We start from the raw sequence: 15,874 nt of genomic DNA, 5'->3' as shown, positions 1-15,874 counted from the left end.
ACACACACACATGTCCTTGGGACATGTGTGTGCGTAACACCAGCGTCCAATATCATTTCAGGGGTGCAACAGGGTGTCCTTTGGACACCCCTGCACCCTTGAAATCGCAAACTCTCTTCCCATTCATTCCTATGGGCCTTTAGGCCCATAGGAATGAATAGGAAGTTATTCCTTATTTGCGATTAGCAATTAGCTAATCGCAAATAAGGAAGCTGTAGGAATCGCAATAAATATTGCGATTTTTACATGAATCCCGTTTTGCGAGTCTGTAATAGCGATTCCTTATGAATCGCTATTAAAGACTCGCAAAACGGGTCTTTGATGAATCTAGCTGATAGTCATGTTTGCACTCTGCTGAGTACGTACAACTTGAATGCTATTCTTAGAACTGTTTGCTGCAGTTCAGAACGATTTTCACTTTGGTTTGAATTATAGTGGCTCGTTTTAAAAGGTGTTTTTCTGCTATAATATGCAATTTGTTGAGGAATAAATTGGAGTATGATGCTTTTGTGCACTGGCGTTTCAAATCATGGGGTTCACAAAGACATGGGGTCAGGATCCATTTCGGTTGAACATTGAAAAGTTGTGTTTTTAAACCAGTGTATATATTAGGAATCATGTCATCATAAACAATGCTATGTATTCGGAAACGCCTTGCATTTAGAACGCATGCACATAGCTACTAGTGGCATAAGGCCTGTGATAAAGAGTAGGACTTGTGGAAATGGGCTCATCCGCTCATGTGACTTTTATTTTTTACACATTCAGATATCGAGACTACAGGGCCCCCCCTTGGAGCAGCCGCCCCTACGAGTTTACCCTGCAGTTCTGGCACGTCCTCGCTGCTCGATTGGCTTTCATTATCGTTTTTGAGGTAAGCACCGCCATTTTACTTTTAAAAATATAATTACGCCCAATGCCTATATGAATGCATTTTTACATTTATCTTCGTTTTACACGTCCATTTCTCAGTCGAATTTTCAGAAACGTATATATCAGTTCATTAAAAATCTTCAACATCTATATAATCGCAGAATGCTGACATATGTGAATGACTAGTTGGTCACTGGTTCAAATCTTAGCAGGGACAGTTCAACCCTTCATGTTTCTTAGGGCGATTCAACTGACTGTGTACCATTACTTTGAGATATATCAGCCTTTAATACTGTGGTGCTATGTACTGGAAAAACCTGTAGTTTTTGTTATAATTACAGACTTGTGATAGTCCTGTTGGCGCTGTACCTCGGCCCTTCTGCCAAACACAGAAAGATTCAGAAGGCCCTACGAAAGGGATACGCTCTGTACCTGAAAGGGAAGCAGTTACTATCCTAGAATGACACGCTGTACTTTGGTTTTTTGTTTTTGTTGCAGTTTTATATAGTACGAACTTGACCGATGGTATTGCAGCGCTTTACATGGGCACCAATTACATTACACAGGGACACACTAATTTTTTTTTTGTATGTTCTTATATAGCGCTCGAATCACCGGGAGGCATCTTGGCGCTTGCCTTGGGAACCCGTCCTAGCTTTTCCCTGTGAGATAGCCCCTACAGGGCATCCCCAAGGTGAAAGCCAGGCATCCCGCGGGGGGGGGCCGTTGTGGAGATTAAGCAAGCTTAATGCCCAGAGTTGCAGAGTGAGAACCCATGATTAGGGCAGGCACCGAAGCGTGAATTATCGAGTCCGTGGACATTTGAGCTCAAGACCCTGCCACGTCGGGAATTGAACCCTGGTCCCGGGTCTGACCTCTGCTCCAGGGTCTGCCTGCTCTAACCAGTGAGCCACACTTCTCCAATTCGTTCAATTGAAACCTCTATCCTAAATATGTGCATCTGGTGAAGGACAATGAAAAAACTGATTCTATAGCTGACTATCTAGGGTCTGAGTGGGCCTTCAATTTTCCTCCAACTCATGGCTGTCCTAGGTGGTGAGATGTTTAATGGAAAACATTTGTCCCAAGTCGACGACTATGAGCACATCAGAAATGGCCCTGACTAACATTCACCTGTTCTATTTTGGGATGCGCAACTCTGGCCTGCTTTATTAGGCTTCTGTGCAGGTGTGGCTCCGATCATTAAAAGCATTTGTAAATGCACCTGGATTGTTAATGGGCCAGAAAAGTCTATTTTATAAACATATCATGACAGCCACGGCCGTCAGTGGGAGTACCTGCAAGGCGGTGACGTGGGGAGGGGGAGGGGCAGGGTGGGGGGTAGTATTGTATGGATTACGGAGTTTTCCAGGTAAGTAATCAATTAAATAAATAAAACGAATTTCGTTGCGCGCACTGCCGTGACTAGACCGCATTTACTGCGGTTGGCAATCAGAAAAGATTTACAAGATTTCCCATGGAAAGCCCTGGTGCGTTTGCTGCTCGTGTTGTCACTTTTACACAACATTCATCCTGATGCTTTCTCATACATCGACTACATTTATTTGACGGATGACAAATTGATACAACTTCTGATGCATGTTGCCTGCAGCATATTGTCCTTTTCGGAGTTAGGGTACAAATTTAATTTTGCTAAGTATCATTTCGCCTATTTGGTGGTGCTCTTTTTGGGTTACGAACTCAACAACGAAGGGAGGGGGTTAGCGCCCCACTTTCTGGAGAAATGTGCTCAATTGTAGCCTCCTTCTACTCTTAAGAAGTTACAAACTTTGCTAGTTTTTTTTAATTTCGGGGGGACATACATTCTTGATTATGCTCAGCGTATCATCCTCTTTTTATGTCTTCCAGCTGGCTTACGGAACATACAGAAGTTCTTGGGTCTTTGCAGTCTGATCTGCTAGCGACCAACTTCCTATTAACTCGTGACAACACAACTAACTTAGTCATACGGATTGTACCGGGTACAGGGTTTCACTTACTTGACATACAATGAGTGAGATGCAGTCCCCATTGCCTACAAATCGCATTTGTACACATCAGCAGAGATTCGTTTTTCCCCTATTGAGAAAATTCTTACAGCAGTACAGATGGCGATCTTGAAGGAATGATCTTTGGCTCAGAGGAAACTCATTCTTATGGTATCACCAGTGCCTACTCTAGAGGCAGTCACAAAGGCGAGCGTACCGAATTCTAAGGCCTTACACCCACGTTGGATTCAGAGGGCGAGTACTTTGATATCGTCTGATGTCACTTTTATCTTTGACCCATCCTTGCAGATACAGGAGTTTTTACAGTATGAACAGGTTCATCCTGCCCCACAGTTTTTACTTCCTCTTGACCAATACAAATGTATAGTTTGTATAGTATAGTATATACCGCCGTTCTGTCAAGCCGTTCGTTGCTTCCGAACATTCTTACTCGGCCGCTTGTGCTATTATGGCAAGCTCAATGGTTGACGTTGAGTTTAAGTCTTGCTTGGTCCACACACAGTCTCTTGGTGACTGCACGGCTCAGTTGGCTGAGCTGCGGGCTGTAGTGATGGCTCTCGAATTCGCTGATCCAGATGTTCCTACACATATAGTGTGTGATTCTTTCTATTGTGTACAGTCCTTTAATGACAATCTTTTTTTTTGTGCCTCAAAACTCTTATCGGGACTCTAAAGGTAGCGCAATCAAGCATAAGACGCTTTGGGTACGAGTGGCAGCTCTTATAGAAAGCTGGCCACTCACACATGTTACACATACTCTTGGCCATCAGCGTGTGCGAGCACATGCTGTTGGTAATTCTTTGGCTGATGAGGCAGCCAAATCTGAAGTGGCCAGGTGTTCAGTAGCAGCAGCTGCAAGGTCCATGACTTATCTTGATAATTGCCTTGAGAGGGCCCTGTAGCCCTCTTTCTTTCCTCACTGCCAGCACCTTCATGGAGTATGAACCTCAATGGGACCGCTAGTGGTAAGGAACGTCATAATATGCTTGCAGGTGTGACAGGGCAATACTAAGCATATTGAGTTCTCAGACGGCTACGCCGCCGCCAGGGATCTCTGATCCCTGGCAGTTGCGGTGCCGCTATGGTGGTTGAAAGCCCCAGTAGTGCACTGGTAGTCGCACCGATGTTGTAGCGGTGGCCAGACCGTCACTGCTGATGTCCTCCAAACTCATAATGAGGCCATAAGTGTGGTAGATTTCCCTTGGCGGCTGTGTAGCCCAGACCCAAATAATGCCACTTCCCCTTTTGCTGATTTCTCCATGTGCCATTTTGGGCCTTTTGTGTTGAGGGTGCTAAGCAAAGTTTGAGATTTGCTGTGCATTACGTGTAAAAAAATGTTGTGGGATCCATGCAAGGCACACATCTTCTGGAGTGCTCTGGGTGTCTAGTCTTCACAATGTCTGTGTTTAGTTGGTTTTCCTAGGTGGCAGCGCATGTTCCTTGAATATTGCAACCATTCACCATGGCAATTAAAAGGACATTTGGATTTTCACCTCCTCTGCGGATCCATATGTCAAAACTATGGCCAAAACAATCAAAATGTCATTTTGCTTGCCATGGGAATGGGGATGCTTAATACCACAGGTGGACAAAAAGTCTGTTGGGATTTTAGGTCTAGAGGTTAGGACCAACACCTAGGTGTTCTTTTTGATTTCCTACAACAAAAATATAGCCTTAGTTTCGACTGGGCTTTATGCATTGCAAGGGGCAGATTGGAGGTAAACTCCCCCAAATAGGCAAACATTTTGTTGGGCACATTCTAATATGTGGGCATAGCGCCATGCCTGAGATGTCAGCCCCTTTAGCCCCTCTTTTTTGGAACTATATTTTTCCTGCTGGTATAGTGGGCTTTGTGGGTAAACTCCCCATAGCTGTCTTTGCAGGTGGGGGATAAAGACTTTTAACCCCAGAGTGAAGGGAACTCTAGCCTGTGCCTATTAGGTAGTTTCTGCCAATCCACCAAATACAAATAGTACAGATACCATTCACTAGTGTCTAGTGGGGGGATTCTACCCCCCAAGCAACAGAAAGACTGATTTGTCCAAGGCTGGAGGTGCACAGGCCGATGCCATGAGGGCTGCACCCCCAAAAATATTGTTCCTTATGAAACTCTGCTTTCTAGTGGACTTTCTGCTCTCTGGGGCACAGCGTAGCAGTGAACACCCCTATACTCCCCTGGGTTGGGACAAAGACTAACTTGGTCTGGGGTGGGTGCAAGTAAAGGCCCATGTCACTGGTCCTCTCTCCCACAAACAAAATTGCCATATTAACATCCCTGGTGTCTAGCATACTTTCAGCCCTTTGGGGAGAGACGCATTGGGCTGTGGCAATGGGGCAGGTCGGGAGCACAGGCCATGATATTTGGGCAGCTCCCCCCACAAAAATGTTTATGGAGGCCCCTCACAAAAAAATACTGCCATGAAAGGGTAGATTGGAGGTCAACACCAGAGGCAGAAAGAGTAACTGAGCCTGGTGTGAGAGGGAACACAAGCCTATGCCCAGGTTGGTGGCTCCCTCCAGAGCCTTGCTCTTGGTGGCCTTGTTTAGCAGATCCTAACTTGGTGATTACACACTCAACGCAATCCACTAGGAAAAGACAGCACTGACAAGGGGGCATTTTCCCCTTTGTAAAGTTGCCTCTCCCATAAAGATCAGTGCTTGGAGAGGCAGATTTACACCCCATTGCTATGGTCTAAGTGAAAGCGTGTTCTACTTTCACTTTTGCTTTGCTGTGACGTCATTATGCTGTACATGTTTGCATTACAGCAGAAAAAATATCAAATCTTTGTGAGAGGAGATCTGTTCCTTCATGTCACAACTCAGATTTTGAAAAATACTTCTGATTTAAAAAAACATAAGAATTTCTTTTGTAGTGCTAAGGACAATCCTCTGATGTCAATTGGTCATCATCTGCAAACAAGAGGTTAAGACACCCAAACATATAAAGCACTTATTTGTGTCCATTGCTGGGGATGCCCAGAGGAGTAGACTGCTGTAGAGAGGAAGCAAGACGTTTCAAGTTGGAAATATAGCAATATCACTTCCTGAATAATTGGATGATGGGAAGTACAAACGTGATCGGAAATGAGGTCCACTTCTTTAGCATCTTCTTTTAAAGATATTAGTGGGTAACAAGTCATGGACATTACTGAAGAGGTGAAGAATGGGAACTACAGTGATGTCACTACTTAGGGACGTGGATGCTTGCAAGTGAAGTGATGTTATTCACTGTAGAGCAAGATGCTTGGCAGTGCAGTGATGTCATTCACTTTAGAGCAAGATGCTTCTCCATTTTATTTTTATTAAAGATGGTTTTGGTGGAAAAGTAATGATGTTCCTTCCTGAAGTAGTAGAAGCTTGGAACTGCAAAGATTTCACATCCTGCGGACATTTGTACTGGGAAATGCAGTTATGACACTTACGGTAGAGATGGATGCTGAGGAAATGACCTTTTCTGGGGTTCTGCATTGTTTGATGTTGCCTGCTACCTCCCCTCCCCTTTGTGACTAGGCTCTGGGTGGTATCCTGCTCTTCTTGATATTTAGTCCTTCCTTTGTATTCTGTTCCCTGCTGCTCAGCCATAGTGTGAGTGATGTCATAGAATGTTCCTGTGTGTCTGGTTGAGTGAGATATCAGTTGGAGTGTGTAGGCTGAGCAGCTGGGATGCTGCTCCCAGTGGGGCTACTGCCACAACTACCTTATAATCCACTGTTCCTGTACCAATATACTCTTGATTATACTGAAGAATAAACTCCCCTTTCAATTCAACATCAACTCTGCGTAGCCTCCTGTTATTTTATTTCACTGTCGACGAGGATGGGATGTGAACTGAGCAGCTTACCTTAAGCTTTGAGGCTGCATGGGAGGTGGAATGTTCCTAGGCTTTCATTATGTGAGACTGCTAAGAGTTCTAAGGAGTATTCGTGACATGTTGGTATCTCTGTATTGAACTACTAGTGCATGCAATGACGTCAATCTCAATTATGAAATGGTTGTAACAACTTCTATCACCTAAAGAAAATGATGTAGAGCAATGTTTTGGGGGCCATTTTGCTGGATTGGAATGCATTATGTGGTTTCATACAGTGAGCGCATGTTTCTATTCATGACTTTCTCGCACTTAATTTTTATTTTCATCATGGTGTTCTGGCACAGCTGATTCTGACTATAATACCCACATGCAAACTCCAAGATTGTGCAGTAACTTTGGAGGTGGTTAAATTTCTTTATTCTTCCTAGCAGGTGAAAATGCGGGTACTAGGTTCGAGTACCAGTGCTATATCTCACCAATTTTCTTGCGTGCCTTTCTTAACATGCCTGATTAATTGCATTCATTATTTCTTTCAGCATTTACGCAAGGCAATAATTTGAGGGTGTTGACCCATTGTTACCCATACTGACTTTTAAATGCGAGACTAAGTATTTTTCATACACGGTCTGCTGCCTGCTTGTAAGGGTTTTTTACATGCTGAATTTGTTCCTGCTTCTATTTGAAAACATTTATGTCATGGAGATAGTCTCCATGTATTGGATTAGCCGTGATTTTTGTAGGAAATTTGTGTACCTTGTTCTATTGTTTCTTGAGGTCACTTGGTGAGAGTTTTGTTTTCTCTCTTCCGTTACATGTATTTACTAGTACTGGGATTACTGTTTTTCCCCAATATATTCTTGATTGAATTTGAAGCTTTACTTGAATTTTAGATGGCGGTGGGCCGGTTGTTGAGCCCAAACCTTTTGTGATGGGTGGTGAGCGTGATATTGAGCTCAAGCCATTTATGATGGGGCTCAATGCGCCCCTAGCTTTGTGTGTGTGTTTTTCAGTGGTGGGCATTTTGGTTTGTTCAAATGTTACTTATATTTCATGGTGGTGGGACATGGTGATTTGCTCAACCCATATTTAGGGTAATTTTGGTTCCATAATCTTTAAGTGCATTTTTGTTTGGTGCGCAATTCTTCTTGTGATGGGTCACGTTTTTGAGCTGAAATTGTTTTGTGGGGTTATGTTACTACTTGTTTGCATTTACTAGTGATTGGTATTTTTGCTCAAACTATGATACAGTTGCCTTTTACCTGGTGCACTTTATGAGCATTTTGTTTTGCAATTCTTACTTGCTATTCGTGGTGATGGGTCACTTTTGTGGGCTCAAACCGTTTTGTGGGGTTATGTTCCTACAACATTGCATTTACTAGTGATGGCCATTTGCACCAAAATTATGATTCAATTTTCTTTTACTGGCTGCACCTTTTCACCTTTGTCACCCTGGTTCTTTGTGTGTTGTGAGTGTGTTATTTCTCCCTGTATTTCCTTTCTCTTTATTTATTTGTTTTTTATGCTGAGTGTTTCCATCTTATTTGTACTATTGAATGTTATTGTTTCCTTAAAGGAGGAAGGCGTGTGGTACCCTGTTCTTCTTTATATTTAGTCCTTCCTTTGTGTTCTGTGCCCTGCTGCTCAGCCATAGTGTGAGTAATGTCATAGAATGTTTTTGTGTGTCTGGTTGATGTCAGTTAGAGTGTTTGGGCTGAGCAGTAGGGATGCTGCTCCCGCTGGGGCTACTGCTACAACTACCTTATAATCTACAATTACTGTAACTGTATACTCCTGAATATACTGAAGAATAAACTACCATTTAGATTCACCATTAACTCTACCTACCCTCCTTCTTACGTTATTTCACTCGGTCATTTAGCTTCTCTGGGAACCAGAGATCTGTGGGACAATTGTTTCTTGTTCTCCTTTTGGGTGCTGGCTTTCCATGAGCTCTTGTTTAACTTTGATTTTTTGTCTGTTGAGGTGATTTTTTGTCACCATGGATGTTCCGTTGTGTCTTAAGTGGTTTATAGTTTAATAACTTTACTGGTGGTTGCAGTTATCCATTGGGTCTGAGCCTCTTTCTGTGCTCTTCTGACCTTGTTTTGGCCACATATGTACTCACTTGTTAAGAATGGGGATGAGGAAGGAAATTAAGAAACTAATGTATAGAATAGTTACCAATGATCTTCTTATTCTGATTCTCCCTTCCTGATCCCAGGCCTTTCCATCCATCATCCTGTTTAGATTTGCAGCCTTGACTGTAAGGTTGGGTACTTCTGACCGGTTGGGTTACTAGGTACGGTCTATTTTCATGAGGCCTATCTGAAAGTGAACTTAGTTTAAAAAGAACATTCTATGCGGTACAGTGTAGGGTTTTCCAGGTGGGAGAGACTCTGAATGTTAGGGCCTAGAACGAGGAAGGGTTAATTGGAGTAATGGGATTGCAGGTAAGTAATATGAATAGGCTCATACAGCAAACTACACAGGCATTGTTAACTAAATGTCTTTGGTGGCATTTGTTTTTTTATGGCCTTTTTATTTTCTGCTGTTTGGCTGTTCTTAGGTTTTAGGAAATCTGAAAAAATTACCTCTATTTGAATCCCAAGTATAATGTTAGATAATCACTTTTACTTATATGGTATTTTTTTTTACAATAAGCTTATATCTGTCTACTCTCCATCAAGCCACGTAGGTCATCAGTTTTAGGCTTGCATGATGTACCATGCGTTAAAAAGTGTGTCATGTATCAGCTCTTTCTGTAAGGTTATGGTAACATTGGTTATGGAAATTGCTTACGTTATCCATTAAACTTGCACAGATCTTCAGTTTTACAAACAGTTTAAAAAAAATACTTTTCTGCTTCCTATAATTAGTTTGTATTTTGTTCATTTTGCCCCTTGAGGCTTGGCTTAATATATGTTTTGATCATATAGCACATTTCTCTGTCAGTCAACTCGGTAAGTTTTGTGCTCTATCAGTCTAATAATAATCAGTCTTGCAATAGGATTTTTATGTAAAACATCTTTACATATGTTTTAGCTACATTAAGAAATATAAATATAAAGGTAGGTAAATTGTCTATGTTTAAATTGGGCAGTATTAACATATGTTATACACAATAACATGACAAAGCGGTGATACAATAGTAGAGCAATTGTTTTCATTCCTGAAATGTAAATTTACTTTTTTGCTACCTAGCTAGACTTCTGTAATAGTATTATTTTAGATATTGTCTTAGTATAAACACCTTTAACATGAGTTTCTTTTCTACAGCATCTTGTGTTTGGGATTAAGTCTTTCATTGCATACCTGATCCCTGACATGCCCAAAGACTTATGTGACAGAATGAGACGAGAGAAGTACTTAGTGCAAGAGATGATGTATGAGGCAGAGCTTGAGCATCTGCAAAGGGAGAGAAAAAAGAACGGGAAGCATTATCACCACGAATGGCCTTAATCGATAGCTAGATGAAGCAGCAGTAAAGCGCAACTGCACTATGGGGAAATAAACAATTGAAGCTTACAAAACAAGGCAGAAACCGCTACAAAGCAGAGCCATCAAGGTATATGTATTTCCACTCACTGCTTGTGGTATTATGCTTCGCTCTGAACTGAATGGACAATTCTCCAGAGGAACACAAAGAATAGCCATACCTATGAATGATCTGCTGCAAAAATGGAAGGAAAACGGTGTATGGAGGCCCTGACTGAACTGCTACAAAGCGCATATGACGACTGAATATGTTTCACATAACAGTAACAAACGTCCTGTCTATGGAACCAAGCTATCAAATTTTCTAAGGAACAATATGAAGACTAATCAAATGTAATTCTTACAATGTACTTCAAGAGCCTGGAAGAAGATGTACCATGTAGTCCATGTGTATTTCTCAGCTATTTACTTGGTTGCGCTTTTTCGGAAATGAGTAAAAATTATTGTTGCCTTCATGACCATAACTTGAACTGATGTAAATAATTGTAAGTCCTACTTGTTTTAAAATATATTTGTCAGAGTCTTCTGAAACTGTGGTTATGAATCGCTAAATGAATTGACCTGTGGGTTGGGTGCGCAATCAACATTAACTATGCAGTTCATGGTTTACATGCCACTTTTCATTTATGTTTATTCTTGAAACCAAAAATGTCTTGTAAATAAAAACATTTGGTATATTCAATATTTATAAATCATCTGCAAAGAAAGGGATCATTTCATCATTTCACTGGAGTGCTGAAATGAGCACGCCCATTGATGCTATATATATTTTGTATGTGAAAATAACTAACATAATGGCAAACCATTATTCAGCTTTAGCATATTGTAGCATGACTTCATTTATTTGTAGACAGGTAATTGCTACCTTCCAATTCACAATGCAGGTCAAATATGTAAAGTATGTATGCAAGCAAGAATATATGCAGATACATGCAATGAGTATACATAGTTTATGGCTTACTTTGCACATAAAACAATGAAAGTGTAGGCTTTATGTTAAATATTTTTCACCTATTGCCCAGAACTAATCCCCAATTTTACTCCAATGCAGGAAATTTCCAATATCTTCAGTGTGTTATTTTTCAGTATTATTATTTTTTTTTACATTTCACACGTTAACATTATGCAGTGTTAACGGAAAGACTGCATCATGTATATAGTAATTTGGAATTCTAGAAGGAGATATTTTGAATTTAGCACTTTAGTGTTGCTTTCCACAAAAGTGGACCACAACCAATAAGTTTTCCTTTGGGTAGTTTGAATTAAATTAGATTTGTTGTTTTCCACATGAATAACTTTCAACACACAAACACAACCATGTTAAAACCAGGGCACTGTAAAATTTAAATAACAAATATCAAGGATCTTCGATTGTTCAAAAATTAAATGGAACATATTTTGCATTTACTATGGCAAAGCCAAAAGGAAATTGAATGATGCAATGTTTACACTATATTGTACATATGTCTGTGCTAGCAGTGGTCATGCAAACTGATTTTCAATTACACTATTACCTATTAAATCTCATATTTTTTTACCTTTCTGTAAATGTCATCGTAAAACTATAGTCAAAGATCCATGGCACTCTTATGACATTGAAATATTTTTTTTCCTTATTATGGGAACTTTCACTTATAATTTCACAATATAACCATATTTAATCTCTAAATGAACCTTGATGTTTTCAGCATACAAGTGTGTTGTAAGTAATGGCTGAAGATCGTCTGGAAATTTAGGCTGTCAACTTGGATTTTCTGAGCCATATACGTCTGTGAGACATTATGCTCAAACATGTTTTTATCAGAATTTAATAGCCAGGATGAGAGCAATCAAATATGTTTATTCAGATATTTTTAATGTTAACCAAGAGTGGCATAGGAACTTTTCAATGCCAATTAGACACTAGTCCTAAGTAAAATAGTTTAATATGTTTTCACAAATTATGCTGTTACAGTTCAAAATCCCCATTCTGTAGAAATCAATTTAAATAACAATTTTTTTTAATACATATTCTTTATAAATGTCTAAAAGTATCTGAACTCATACAGGTATGAATTGTTAATATTGTATATATTCTTCAGAAACCAATAAATGCGAGCATATTTTTTCTTAAGAAACATCCCTTTTAAGTCTCCATACTAATATCATTTGTAGACTTGATAATTTCAGTAGTCCCCAATATGTACCACTGAACAGCATATTACTATAACAAAAAGAATGTAAAAAGGTGAAACAGTATTACAAGATGAGTTTAACATTATCGATCAGTCTATTTGAAAACACTAGTCAATTGGTACAATTCTTGCTTGTCAATACATCTCCAGTGACTGGATAACCTCTGGGTAATAGTGCTTATTAGAAACAATTAACAATAACATGTGCTCAGTGTTAGATACTGTAATTTGTTTTGCATTTTACTAGTTCCTATACTTAATACACTGAGTATATAAGCCATCCCGAAACTATTCATACAATTGTACATGAAGATTTAATAATTGTACTAATATCTTGACAAACTAGCCTCTGGCCTAGCTTTTCGTACCATACATTTGTCTTTTGTACAGCATTTCTAAAAACGTATTGATATTTTTCTACATGGGTAAACCTCATTGTTGTCAATATATAGTACTTCTGTGGAAATTCATGCAAAAAAGACATCATAATTCCTAATTGCAATGAATAACCTGCAAAGCTTTTATACAACATGTTTATTGTTCAAAAACAAAACTTCATAGAATGTCTGATATGTAAAACACACATCCAAAACTAACACAACTGCAGAAAGCAGTAAATTCATATTCCAATAGTCACTAGAGGGTTTTACAGAACATGACCTACTAGTTGTGGTTGGTAATTTTACAGTATACATAAGGCCCATTAAACATGGGAATCCTTATGGAATGATTTTGATTAATTTATAAAGGCAAAGTACAGTTTACAATATCAATTCTAAATTTAATGGGAGTGGAATATTTATTTTACATCCACCTCTCCCTTCTACTGTCTTCCAGTATATAACCTTCACAGTTGCCCTATGAAACAGATGAAAATCAACAATAGTGTCATTCAATTCTTTGTAGTTTCAGCATACTATAGAAGATTAATTGAGGTCATGGTTCATCTCTTCTAATGTATGTAGTTATTTATTTAAACATTTGTTTATGCAAATTAGCACCTGATTTTACAAACCAGAAGAAGCAGTCCTCATAGTATGCGTCTTCGTTTATTTTTGAAACATTACTTTGGCTGGACCGAAGTCAGGACCCTTACATTGAAGAAAGCTGGCCCAGTTACTGAATTGATAACACCTTACTTCCTAGAGTGTTTACTTAAAATAGTCTTCCAATAGTCAGTATGCAAGTGATGTCAACTGTGGTGGCCTGAATTACATCTCCATATTTCATATTCCGAGGCATCTATGGTCAACCTCATACTATTTTTTCCTTTTAGTAACATGCCTGCTTCATTCACAGCACAGTTTAAGGACACCATCTTTATGTTTATCTCCCTTGCAGTATTCAGCGCCTGTTTATTATATCCCTCTATTGTAATATATGGTATGTACTCCTTTAGAACATTTGTGCAAATCAAGCTTATTTACAAAACGGCAATGTACGATAGCATGTCAGGAAGCCACACAGTGACAATATTTGCATCTATTTCACTTTATTGAATTCAAACTTAAAAATTCAAAATAAGAAATAAGGAAACATTTGATATAACTGATTTTGTTTGTGGAATACAATTCAATGTATTTATACCCTGAATAAATGCACATGTTTATTCTAATTCAGTGTGGATACTTCCACTTACCTCCTTTTAGCATGAGCTAAGGAAATTTGGGAATGCATGGTGCTTAAGATTTAGTATCAGTTGAACGGATTTAAACTTTAGAAGATGCTCCAACAAAAAAACGATTTTTCAGCAGGTTTTGCATCTCATTGTAAGAGTTGTATGACAGAGGCATGCATGGCTACACCACGCGTTCCTCTACTATGCAGCCCCAACAATGAATGCATTTGCACAAATCATTCCTCTACCATGCATGCCTTTACCACACAATTTTGTGGTAAAGGCATGACTGGTAAAGGGATGTGTGATTAAGATAACACCTCAGAACCCCTGCCCTGAGCCCTAAAAACTAGCCCAACCCCTACGAGCCCTAAAAACTACCCCGCCCCTAAGTCCTAAACACTACCACAACCCTGACCTGTAAACACTACCCCGAATACCCAAGCCCTAAACACTACTCCAACCTCCCCAAGCCCTAAAAACTAACCTGACGCCCTGTTCCGCTAAACCTACCCTACCCCCCCAAAACCCGACCCCAGCCCCACTTACCACACTGACCCCTCTCCAAATCCTTCCTGTTCCTGGGCCCACCCGTCCCAGCATCTAGACCAGGCACTGCCTTAACCACGCATATGCATGGTTAAGGCATGCGGGGAAACAGCATGTGTGGCTCTATCCATGTTGTAAAGGCTGTTTCCCCATTGTAAGACAATAAAACTCGAGATAAAACTAAAGTGTCATTCAAATTTTCAAAATATTTATATTGCCAATATTCAAAATAATACACCTTCTCATGATTGTTTGGGATAGTTTATTGCCATTCCTATTTAGCCAGCCCGATTGATCCATCGATGAAGCAACAACAACTGATTCATGATATTTTAGGCTTGTTTGAAGAATGCATAGAACTCAGTGTTATTCATCATAATTGAATATGTTTTACATTCTGTTCACAAGGCAAAGTGTTGATGAACTTGTTTTGTTGTTTTTTGCATATGATGCAGATTATCTTTCAAAGATCTAAGGCACAGTCTGTCCTCAGGAAAATGTTATTAAATTTCTGCTGTTTAATATATTTTCATATTTCAAACATGCATCTTTTTCAAGAAAATGGGCATGCATGCTTGTTTGACATTTTCACCACAGTTGTAGCACTTTTAACTATAGCATTTATGCAGACGTACAAAAGTCAATGCATGTCTCAAAAGGTTGCATGAGTTAACAGATTTTATACAGCAGTTACTTGTCCATCGCTCCATGAAAACAATGTCTTGATACAAGGAAAAGAAAAAAATTATTCAAATAATAAAAATCTATTTATTGCTAACCATCCCTACGTTTCATAACTAGTATTTTATTTGTCCTCTTAATGTTTTATCTGTATTGCTGAAAAGTACATTGCTTATGGTACATTTTAGAGGCAGTTATATATTTATGCCCAGGATCAAATTAAAGTAGAAAGACACAGCCCAGTCTACAAAACAAAATTGATGTCAATGCTCTCCTCTTTACAGCCGCGCTTAGGTGTTGATTTTCAAATTTCTCAAAGTTTGCAAGGAGTACTCCGGAAAGCTCTCTCGAATTACTCCTGAACATCATTTGTGAATACTTTTTTCCGCTAATGCATAGACATTTCTTTATGCACATGGATCAATTATGCATACAATTAGGAAACACTTGTTAAAAAACTTTTCCACCAATCAAATGAGTCCAATTTTTAAGAAATCCCTCCCATCACTCCTCGAACAGTTTTGTTGTTCCATTCCAGCTTTAGAACCAGGAGCGGCTGGCACAGCTCGCAGGTAGGGGAAGGGGGGATCGGGCGGGCGCGTGGGGGCTTGGAGGAGGTGCGGCTGCGGGCTGCATGAAAAAAATAAGAACAAACAAAACTTAC

At 39.6% G+C, this 15,874-nt stretch overlaps 1 protein-coding gene across 1 annotated transcript in view; it reads left to right on the top strand.

Moving 5' to 3' along the window:
* ANO3 (anoctamin 3) overlaps window positions 1–15,302 on the top strand; it is a 1,634,736-nt gene extending 1,619,434 nt beyond the window's left edge. Inside the window, exons 25-26 of the mRNA XM_078684212.1 lie at window positions 769–874; window positions 9,970–15,302. Coding sequence (XP_078540338.1) covers window positions 769–874; window positions 9,970–10,152 — 289 coding nt within the window. The 3' untranslated portion in view covers window positions 10,153–15,302. The remainder of the gene's footprint in view (window positions 1–768; window positions 875–9,969) is intronic.
* Window positions 15,303–15,874: the final 572 nt, after the last annotated feature.

This window comes from Lissotriton helveticus, chromosome 3_2 (assembly GCF_964261635.1).
Source record: "Lissotriton helveticus chromosome 3_2, aLisHel1.1, whole genome shotgun sequence".
Taxonomy (NCBI): domain Eukaryota; kingdom Metazoa; phylum Chordata; class Amphibia; order Caudata; family Salamandridae; genus Lissotriton; species Lissotriton helveticus.
This window is presented reverse-complemented; position numbering and strand designations above follow the sequence as displayed.